Consider the following 11,244-nt stretch of genomic DNA (forward strand, 5'->3'; position numbering starts at 1 on the left):
TGTTTATTATTTTCACAGTAATCATATTCATATTTGTTTGTTTGTTTTATTTAACAAATTTCATGCAGTTCTAAATATTTTTATACTCTAAACTAAATAAAATTAAAATTAAATGCTTTTTATATTCTGAAAAAAGTTTTTTAACACTATTATTTTTTCATATTAGAAAATTCATAGGATAGTGTTCACATTTTACAAAACTTTTTTTTTATTTAAAATTGGTTCATCATTTCATGCAATATGCTAGTTTTTTAGGAATTAAGATATAAATCAGTTGTTGAATGAGTTGTTTTAAGTTGAATATTTTTTACCTTATTTTAATTATCTAAATTTTTAAAGTATGTTTAGTATAAACCTACACGAGAATGTAAACATTTTTTATCGCTTTTGTCTTTTTATATGAGCGTTGAGTTGAAAGTTTTTAATTAATTGCAAACATGAAATGTTATGCTTTTAGTTGGGTAAAATTGCATTGAAAGATCTAAAAGTGAAATTGATTATTTAATTAACCTTAATTTCGTAATTCAGTTTTATAATTTTAGTATCAGTTTAAACATTATACATAATTTCTATTTTATGATCTCATAATTTGTCTTTAAAACTTTTATTTCATTTTTGATTTTTTAGCTGATATTGAAATTGCGATAAAGATTTTTTTTTTACTCAAATACTATGCAGCGTTGATTTTCTATCTTATACTTCTATGCATTTAAGGCTTATTTTATAATCTAATTTTGTAAACTTATATATACAAAACTTAAAAATTACATTTGAATTTGAAAAAAACAAATAATTTTCAATTTTTTTACTTAATAGTTTTTAATAGTAAACAGAAATGTTTTTCTAGTTCTTAGTTAATTCTAAATTCAAATTGTACACTTGATTATTTTTATTCTAAGTTTTTTAATGTTGTGATTTTAGTATACTTGTATTTCAGTTCAACACACAAAAAAAGGTATATTTAAAGATACATACAAAGGATTTTTTATTCTTTTAATTTTCATAACCTCACACTAGAAATATAATTTTACACAAAATTGGATAAAATTTTTTTTAGAATTTAATTTTTTTTAAAGCTAGATGAGTACCTGAGGTTTATTCTAAAAGCCATGTAATAAACAGATTTCTATAAAAATATGTATTTCATTTAAAAATATACTCCAGTCTAATATTTTCAGTTTAAAATATTAGTATCTACTTAAATAGCCAAACAGTGGAAAAAATATTTTAAATATCAAATGATACTACTATTTAAGTAATTTTTTTTAACTCTAAATGATATAAAATTTAGGTATTAAAGCGTATTTATTTTTGTTTTTTCAGACGCATAAAGTTGATTTAGCTTGTCTTTTTTATTTGAACAAAGTAGTTATAGTTCAGTAAAATTTAAACAATTTATAACCATTTTTATGGAGAGTTATATTTTTAGTGTAAGGTTTTGAAAATTAATAGAAAAGGTAATAATTTATTCCTTTGTATGTTTTTTAATATACTTTTGTTTGAAACTTTTTAATAATGGGTATATTTTTGTTAACGATTATAGTAAAAATATATACCTTACTTTTTTGTGATTTGTACTTTTTTACATTCAGTTGTACATAAGGTATTTTATAGTTGTTTTAAATGCTGATTAAGACATTAAACAACACACATTTCATAATAAAAAAAATATTTAAAAATTTTTTGACTAAGATATTTCAATACAAGTACCTTAGTAAAAATATTACATAAGAATAATTATATTAAAATCACAACATAAAAAAAATTCGAATAAAAAATGACGTAATTGTCAAGTGTACAATTTGAATTTATAATTAATTAACTAAAAGCTAAAACAACATTTCTGTTTATTATCAATAACTAATATATAAAATTTTCAAATCATACTAAAGCGAATCAACGATAAAAACTTACAGTAATAAAGTTTAACTTTTTAATTTTAAGAAAACAATCATTATAAAACTACTTAATATAAATATTCAAAAACGGTAGTCTGAAAAACGGAATTTTTCTTTTTACATGAACTGGGCTTTTTCGATTGTATACATAGAGCTTCCAGAACATGTTACTGAAATGAGTTTTCAGCTCGCATTAAGATAGAAAAGTTTTTAGAAGAACATAATTATACTAAAAACTTGTCAATTGTTAACTTAAAACTGAAGACTTTGTGCGCATAAGGTAGCCAACATTAGTTCGCCTCATTAAAGTAAACTACATAAAATAAAGTTTATACTACTATAACCATTCTATAAAGCAAGTGTTATTTTGCTAAGCTTTCATATTAAAGTTTTACAGTGTTTATCAATTTATTTTTTTTTGTTTTATCAACTATTACTCACTATCATAATAAAGTTTAGATTGATGATTTTTTTTTTAATGAAATAATATATTTTTTTTGCAATACAAAAGATATCAATAAATGTATTAAGAAGCTTTATATTTATTTTTTACCATACACGTATATTTGTTAAATCGCTTGTTTCTCTAATATTTCTTCATATAAATTTTAATGTTCCTTACTGCTGCAATGGATACCTTTTTACTTCATTTATTAAATGGGTCTTTAGAAGTTGTTTGAAAATTAATTTTTAACTTTCATAAACTAAAGTTATTTTTGATATATTTATTTCTAAAACACATATACTATTAAGATACTGTGAACACCATGCCAAGTGTTTTATCTTTTATAAGTATTAAGAATAGTTGTGGTACTAGTTTTGTTGATAAGGCTTGCGTGTTAGTCAAAAACTATTTAAGGATAGAATTTTAATTTCTCACAGCAAACAGTTTCTCTAGGTATCCAATATCAAATATCTTTTTTATAAATGTAGAATGGAAAGGATCCAGCAGTTTGAGGCTCTTCGAGATATGTCGCTCAGTTGCGAGGTGCTCAATCCGAAACTGATGAAGCGAATTATATCCTTGTTGATGATAACTGCTCGCTTGATGCGTGTCCATGAGCAATGTTTTACATGGCAAGCGTTGTTTTCCTGGTTGGTGATGTGCGAATTGTGGCCTTTCACCACAATCAGCATTTATTCTTATCACAAGTCGACGGTTAAAGAATGTAAGAGAAAAAGCATTAATGTTTTGCAGCTTTACAACGAGTTAGTTTTTTGGCTATTAAATTCGTTTATTTCCTATCTAAATTTACATTAGTACCAGCTTAAATACATAGTTATAAAGCATATAAATAACTCCTACCAAGTTACTTTTTTTTACATTCCCAATAGTTTAACTTCATTCATAGCTATTTTATTTTTTGAATAAAACAAGCTTATGAAAACATTTCAAGTTTATTCTATTAAAAAGATTACTAAACACTTGTACAAAAATTTAATTTTGTGCATTTAATATTATATTTTTCTTTTTTTTTGTAAGTATTTATACTAATTAAATATTGTGACCTATGGATGTAGGTACCTTTAGATCATAAACTTAACTTATACTAAATCCTTATATTCAATAATACTTATGGCTACTCTATTAAAAACTAGGCATGACATGAGTTAACATATTTTATATAAAGAACGATTATAGAACACTATCAAATATACAAATTTCATCAAATTTAGAAAACACTTTAAATGTGGTCAAAACCTTTACACAAGATTAAATCTAGCAATAATATACTTTAAGAATGAATAAAACAAAATACGATTTAACTACTTAGAATGTAAATAAGAAATACTTACAAAAATGAAACTAAGAAAAACACAATTTATAAAACACAAGAAAACAATATAAATGTCTGTTCTTCATTATCACTTTTACTGCAGCAGGCTGTGGCTAGAATCCCCCATTGCTTTCTGTGGCTGATTTATATAGCAGCTTCTTAACTTTTTGCAACATTGCATCAGTAATTTCTGGTCTACACTTTATTTTCTCATTTTTCAACTGTATTAAACTTGCATCAGTATAAAACTTGACCTTGCGAGCTTTCTCTTAACCGCTTGAATGAACTTTTAGCTCAAAACTTTAAACCAAATCTAAACATAAATCAAGTGCAACTTGATTATGTTACAATATCATTATATGTTGTCATGTTTTCTTTTTATTTAATTAGAGTCTCAATATAGTTATTTTATTTACAACAAGCTTTAAACAGAATTTCTAGTCAAGTGCCTCAATCAAATGATTTTGACTATGCTAGCAACACGTCACTTGTTGAATTTTTATCCAATCCAAAGTTTGTCATACTAGCCAGTGACATGGAAGTGTTCTACAAATATTCAGTTAATATTGACGCAAGACTGTTCAACCACTTGCCTAGTTTCATTCATATTGCCAATAACACATCTTATTCTGACACTAGTAAGTTTATTCTATTCAGTTTATTTAAAATACTTTTTATTCGTTTTATATATTTCTGATCCTGGTTGTTAAAACTGTTAACTTAAATACCGTTAACTACAAAACATACTTTTTGAGAGTTTAGTTTTACGCTTTTTCTAAGTTAATTAAAATGTTTGTATTGATAACCTTATAGTTTATTTAATTTTGACTGGTTTTATTTAATTTTTACTAGCTAAAGTTATTATAGACCTAATGAGTATGTGTTATTTAGGTTTGCTGAGTACAAAAAATTACCAATTACTTTCACCTAAAAACTAAATTAACTTTTTTATGAAATAAATTATCAAAAAGTTGTTTTAATTTTGAAATTGATAATCTTAACCAAAACAGCATCAGAAATTCCAACAAATCAAAAATATCACATCAGTTTTGCTGTATCTGATTGGTCAGTTGAAGATGTTTGTTCCAAAATTTGCTGCCTTCCAGGTCATTTAAATTTTAAATATCATTTTTCAAAAAGATAATTTGAAGTCAGCTAATGTATAAACTTTTTATTTTTCTAAACTTTAAAGTAAAAGTTTTAAAAAACAAATGGCTCTTTTCGATTCAAAATATTTTCGAAAGCTTGAAATTTAAACTTAAATTAAACTATTAATAATGTTTTATATTTTTAGTATAAAAATAATTAGAATTTATTTGGCTAGTTTATTGGTTAGCAAAAACATAAATATCAGTACTTCCATTGTCCGAAAAAAACAAAGCACTAATTTAATTTCATTTAAAAATGTATGTTTCAAAAATTCATAGGGTGGTATTTTTTTATTAATTGAGCCAAACTACTTTGTTGACTTAGAACGAATTTAAATTTATCTCAAATTACTATTTTTTCTTTGTAAAATAGCCGTAATAAATTTTTCTTATTCAAGGTAAAAAAAAAATCTTAGGCTTAAACATAACAAATATACCGAAATACGAAAGATTCATACGTCTCAACAATTTTCACGGCATGGCGCTGGTCAGCTGTGAACTGGATGAGCTGAAGCGCGAAATGAAGACCTCGTTTGGTGACTGGTGTCTCATTCGAAAATTTATTGTCGAAAGTCGTGGAAATAATTTACTGCCACCTTCTGCTTCAAATACTGTTCAGAATAGTTTTGTTAGTTCTGAAAAAGTTGTTAGTAGTTTTCTGTGCAAATGTCAACTTATTAAATATTTAGAAATATAGAACGAAAATTTAAATTTAGCTTGATGTCAAAAAACAATTAGTATTATTAAAATATTACACAGCAAATAGTTTTTTTCTTGAGCTGTCAATTTTTTTAATTTTTTTCAGATGTTTGTGAGATTATAAATGATTGTGGTTTTACTATATATATTTTTAAAGTTTTAGTTTTTGGCTAAACATTCAATGCTTTGTTTTCTAAATTTTTGTATTTACAACTTGTTCATAAGTAAAGAAAGTTAAAAAATATATTTTATAATATTTATTACGTGCCTTTTCTACACAAGAAAATACTAAAACTACTTTTTGATAGAAACGCAGTGCGTAATATTTTTTGAAATTAACATGTTACAATACACAATGATAATATTATTTATAAACTTTTATTTAGCCACATTTTTCTTAAAACGATAAAAACAAAAATAAATCTTTTAAAGAAACTAAACTACAAGTTTATTTATTGTGAAGGGTATGTTTAATTTTTTAACAAAAAATAGTTACCTTAATTTTAATGTAAAAAAGATTCTATTTGAATAAGCATTGAAAATGTTTATATAATAAACAAAAGATCTTTGTATCTTTTGTTTTTGGAAAAGAATGGAGACTATTTTCTATATGGTTTTTTAAACCAATTTTATTACATGCGGGCTTAATATTAATGTATAGTTTTTTTTTCTATTACTAAAAATCTTAACTTAATTTAAAGTAATTTTGAAAACTTAGAATTGATTAATACTATTTATAGTTTATAATTCAACTATATAAAATATAAATTTGGTCGTTTGTTAACAAAAGATTCTAGCGAAACAAGTTCACTGGAATATATAATGATAACAAACTGTACAGTATCATTATTTTATTACACTGACAATCAACACACTTAAACTGAGCTATGAAGTACTTCCTTCAAATTCATAGCTCAGTTGAAGTATGTTGACTCGTTTAACACACAGAAACATATGTCAGTGTAGTAAAAGAAGGGTACTGTATAATTTGTTATTATTAGTTTATAATTTATCAATATAACTTCATTGAGCAATATTTATTTTTAGCTTTTTCAAAGTAGTTTTAAACTTTTCTTTGGAAAATCCTCAAAATGCTAGAATTAATAAGTTTTTAATAATTTTAAATTTAATTTTAACATACAAAAGCTTGTATTAAAAAGTGTGTAAATTGATTTTAATTTTATTTAGATTAACCCGTTTTCGTAAATAAATATTTAAAGAGTTCTTTTATGTTTTTGATTAAAATCTTTTTTTAAACGTTTTTTAGTTTAGAAATCTAATTTATACTAATTCTCGAAATAAAACATGTCTTTAGAACTTTTCAAAAAAAAAAATTGAGAGTCAGTGTTTTTTTTTGTTTTTTATCATTAAAAAATATACTTAAAAATATTTTTTAATGATGTTAATTTGTTTGCAGCAAACTAATACCGAAATGTATGACACGGAAATTAACTTTGATTCTGTAAGCGAGAGTTCAAAAGGTAAGCGTGTCAAATATTTTATCTTTTGATAAGTTTTAATGTACTGTGTACTAAAAATAGTTAGGTTATTCAGTATTGAATTTTAAACTACTTAGAGTAATACTGTACATTATACTAAATGTTGTTTTAAGTTTATCTGTTGTTTTTTTTTTAAGTTAGTTATAATGATTAAATGTTTTGTGTTTTACTTCAAGATCAAACTATTTAAAAAAATTATAACTTTCATAAAAACAATTTTTTTATAAATTTAAGTTTTGTTGTAGTTAATTATTTTTTATAATATATAATAGAATATTCGATTTGAATAAGAATTGAAAATGTTTGTTTTTTAACAAACGAAAGATCTCTTCAAAGCGTTTGTATAAGACTGAGACTGATTTTTTTGATGGTTCTAATCATTTTTTAATTTTTATCTAAAATTCAAATTTGTCCGGTCTTTAAAACCAAAAGAGGAAGACTACCTTCATCCCATTTTAATTTTTAATCCAAAGTAGAGAACTTTTTCTCCTCGTAATGTTTCGTACATTAGGGATTATTAAGTACATGCTTAGCAGTTGAAGCACTCAGTTAGATATTGCTGAGCATCCGTAATTCACGAAAACATTATGAGGACAAAAAGTTTCCCACGTTTTTATATAGGACGAAATATATACTGTTTGAATGTTCTCGCTGTATGTTAAAACTTAAGAGTAAAAACTACGTAAACATTTAGTCGTTTACAATTTACGACTGTGTTAATTACTGCATTTTTTGTATGTTTATTAAGTTTAGTTTGTAACATTATCTGCTTAGCATCTAAAATCATTGATAAAGTCAGTTATAAAATAAAAACAAATTATACAGTAATCTTCCTTTATTCTACCAACATATGTTTCTGTGTGTCAACGAATCAACACACTTCAACTGGGTTCTGTAAAAAAATAATTACTGTAATGAGAGAATAGAAGCATAGAATAAAGTAGGTGTATATATGTTTTCATTAAAATAAGCGAGAGAGCTAGTAGGTTTTTTACTGCAGGTTTATACTTAGCATATGACTACCTTGTTGTTTTACATTTTAACTTTCACATATAACACAATTTACTTATTAAATATATAAAATATCTGTAAGGGATATTTAAATTAAACAGCCGACTCCTACTTTACCAATTAATTATTTTGTTAATTATAAAATACAATATATATTTAATTCAGGTCACTATGATTTTATGTATGTCGCTGTAAATTAATTATCGGTCAGTACATTGTAAGCCTAGTAATAATTATTTTTTTTGTGCTTTGTTTTTCCTTAAAGTTTAATTTTTTCACTCTTTAATTTTTACATTTGAACTAAATCTGCTTTCTAATTCTATATAACTTTGATGCAATCATTACTAACATTCAATATATAATATACATGTTACACCGAGTTTCTGTGACTTTTATTGCCTTCAGCGCCGTTAAGTTTTATTGAATTTTATTGATTTACTAACTGATGGTTAATGTTTTATTTTTGTTCAGAATGGATTACATAAAAACAAAATTAATGTTCTTGCAGTACAAATTGAATAGTTTAGGTGGCCTCATTTACATTGTGACGTAATTATTAGTTGTAAAAATGTATTTTTTCGTTAGTTAACAACCGTAAATTTTGATTTAGTTATCTTTCCTATTAACGTAAGTTGTTTGTTTATATTATATTTTGTTGTGTAATTTAGCTTACTTATTTATTTTAGACTTAATAATTACAAATTTCATATAATTTTATAACAGTCGGATTTAATGTTAAGTATTTCACCAATTAATAACTATTATCTGTAGAATATATCTTATTTTAATGAAAACATATATACACCTACTTTATTCTATGCTTCTATTCTCTCATTACAGTAATTATTTTTTTACAGAACCCAGTTGAAGTGTGTTGATTCGTTGACACACAGAAACATATGTTGGTAGAATAAAGGAAGATTACTGTATAATTTGTTTTTATTTATATTCCAGTGAAGTCACTTTACTAGGATCTTTTATTAGCAAACAATTAAAACTATATTTTGAACAGTTAAAGTCAGTTATATTTACTTAACTTTAGTATGACTTTACTGATTTAAATAACAACATGTTATTTAAAGGATAAATCTCTATGTTTCTTTTTATTCGTTGTCAACAGCAGTTTATGCTGTTTTAACTTATTAGCTAAAAGTTAAAGTTAATGTGTCTTTTAGTAATGCAGTTCTTTAAAAAAAATTTAAGGTTTTTTTTTCCAAATAAATCGTTTTAGTCTTGGACATAGTTTTGATATTTTGTTTTTAAACAATGTTTTGAAAGTTACTTAAAAATATTAACGACGCTTATTTTTAAATTAATATCGTTCTACGCAGTTTTGAGGGAAAAAAAAAAAGAACTGTTATATAAATCTAACAAATAGAAACATCGTTAGTTTTTAATATAATAAGCACTTTTCAAATTGTTGTTTTCCTGTTCTTCGTTCGAATCTTTATGAGTAAATATTATAAACAAGTAATTATTTTTGCGAGTTTCTGTTTTAATTTAATTTTTTAATTAAATATGTATGTGTTAAAACTGTATTTATCCACTTTGAATTATCTTTTTAGGTATACAAATTTAGTTTTGACTTGTTTTATGTTTTTGGAGTTGAATGTTGAGATAAACGTTATTAATCACTTCAGTTTTTAATATTTTAATACTTGGTTCTCAGGTTCAGTATCTAATTTATTTAATATTATCATAGATAACACCATTGGTGTCAACCAGCCAAGTCTGCCGTCCTCTGCTTCGCAAAAAAGTGACAAACTACCAATAGAAAGTTCCTCACTAATATTGAGTTCCTCTAATAAACGAAAAAAAAGTTTAACAACTCTAAAAGACGAAGATCGAGTTGCCTACAATGAAGCGTTTAAAGATTACTTGCGATTGCAACAAACAGAGAAACAAGCAACTGAGCTAGTTGAAAGTTTCAACGAAAAAAGTGAACTGCTAAAAGCAAGCGAAAATTTATCTTTCGATGATAGTTTTAATGGTAATGTTTAAATTTGTTTGTTGACTTTTTCATTAAAAAAAAAACAAAAAATTAAGCTTGTTGAACTGTCTATCAATTTTGCTGTTTAATCATGTTACAGGTATGTTAATAATTGTATACTAAATACGTCAGTACTGTTAAGATTTTAACACTTTTTGATTTGTAAATTGGTATATATGCGTATTAAAGTTTTATATCATTGTGTTTTTATTATAACTTTTATTAATATTTTTTACCAATATTTAGGTTAGCCTAAAATCAATACAAAGTTGTTGTACTGCTATTAATTATTTCTTGCCATCAAACTTTCGAATCTTATTTAAAAGCTTTTTCTTTTATTTTAACTTCAATTACAATTGTTTTATAATCAAGGAATAACCAGATATTCATAGAGTTTGATAACTTTTGGATAAAGCTATAACTTTGAGCAGTTTTTCTTTAAAAATCCTAGAAACTTTTAATTTCTATGTCTAGCCTAACTTAGCTTTATAAACTGTTACCATAAAATTAAGTACTTCAATAACCTATTTAGTAAATACCTATTTGTAAACAACTTCCAAACTAATTAGACATAGCATTTGTTATTATATTATTTAATTTTTTGCGTCTAATAACTTTATTGTCTTTGATCAATCAGTTTTTATGTTTTCAATTATGTATGATTTTTACTTTCAGTTATAGAATTTTAAATTATGTCTAGATAAATCACTACTTATTTTACTGTTTTCATTTTAGTCAGTTTCATTCTAAAGAAATTAAGTAAGTTTTTGAATAGTTAAAATTTGGATGTTTTAAACTTTGTATTGATTTGACTCTGTATTGCTTTAGTTTAACTATTGATCGCAATAAAAAATGAAGAATTACGTAATTTTGTAAATTTTTAAGTGGTTTATTTTAGATGGCAAATAGTATTTTTATACAACTTTCTATATCACAATAATACTTATTGATTTAGTTATTCTTAATTTTTAAATGTAATTTTTATTTTGTACTAAAGAATTTAAAGTATTTATTAAAACATTTATCGAGATAAAGTATCTAATTAGTTCAAGTTTGTAAAAAAAAAAAACAAGTTTTTAAAGTTACGTTGTATTAAATTGTAACTAGGTTTAACAAATACTTACATTACATTGATTATAATAATATAAATGTGTCATAAAGTTTATTAAAATGAAGCTGTATTTGAAAAACTAGTAAGTATTATAAAGTATATTTTTCATT

At 24.0% G+C, this 11,244-nt stretch overlaps 1 protein-coding gene across 5 annotated transcripts in view; it reads left to right on the plus strand.

The window, feature by feature from the left end:
- LOC145832721 (kinase D-interacting substrate of 220 kDa B-like) overlaps window positions 1-10,802 on the plus strand; it is a 34,808-nt gene extending 24,006 nt beyond the window's left edge. For 3 of the 5 annotated variants that reach the window (XM_082940041.1, XM_082940038.1, XM_082940040.1), the window contains 6 exons: window positions 2,832-3,107; window positions 4,109-4,314; window positions 4,687-4,782; window positions 5,241-5,452; window positions 6,941-7,004; window positions 9,736-10,802. In XM_082940041.1, coding sequence (XP_082796167.1) covers window positions 2,832-3,107; window positions 4,109-4,314; window positions 4,687-4,782; window positions 5,241-5,452; window positions 6,941-7,004; window positions 9,736-10,034 — 1,153 coding nt within the window. In that variant the 3' untranslated portion in view covers window positions 10,035-10,802. The remainder of the gene's footprint in view (window positions 1-2,831; window positions 3,108-4,108; window positions 4,315-4,686; window positions 4,783-5,240; window positions 5,453-6,940; window positions 7,005-9,735) is intronic. The other 2 variants (XM_082940039.1, XM_082940043.1) reach the window with 2 other exon arrangements.
- Window positions 10,803-11,244: the final 442 nt, after the last annotated feature.

Source organism: Thalia democratica, chromosome 3 (genome assembly GCF_965202585.1).
Source record: "Thalia democratica chromosome 3, ktThaDemo2.hap1.1, whole genome shotgun sequence".
Taxonomy (NCBI): domain Eukaryota; kingdom Metazoa; phylum Chordata; class Thaliacea; order Salpida; family Salpidae; genus Thalia; species Thalia democratica.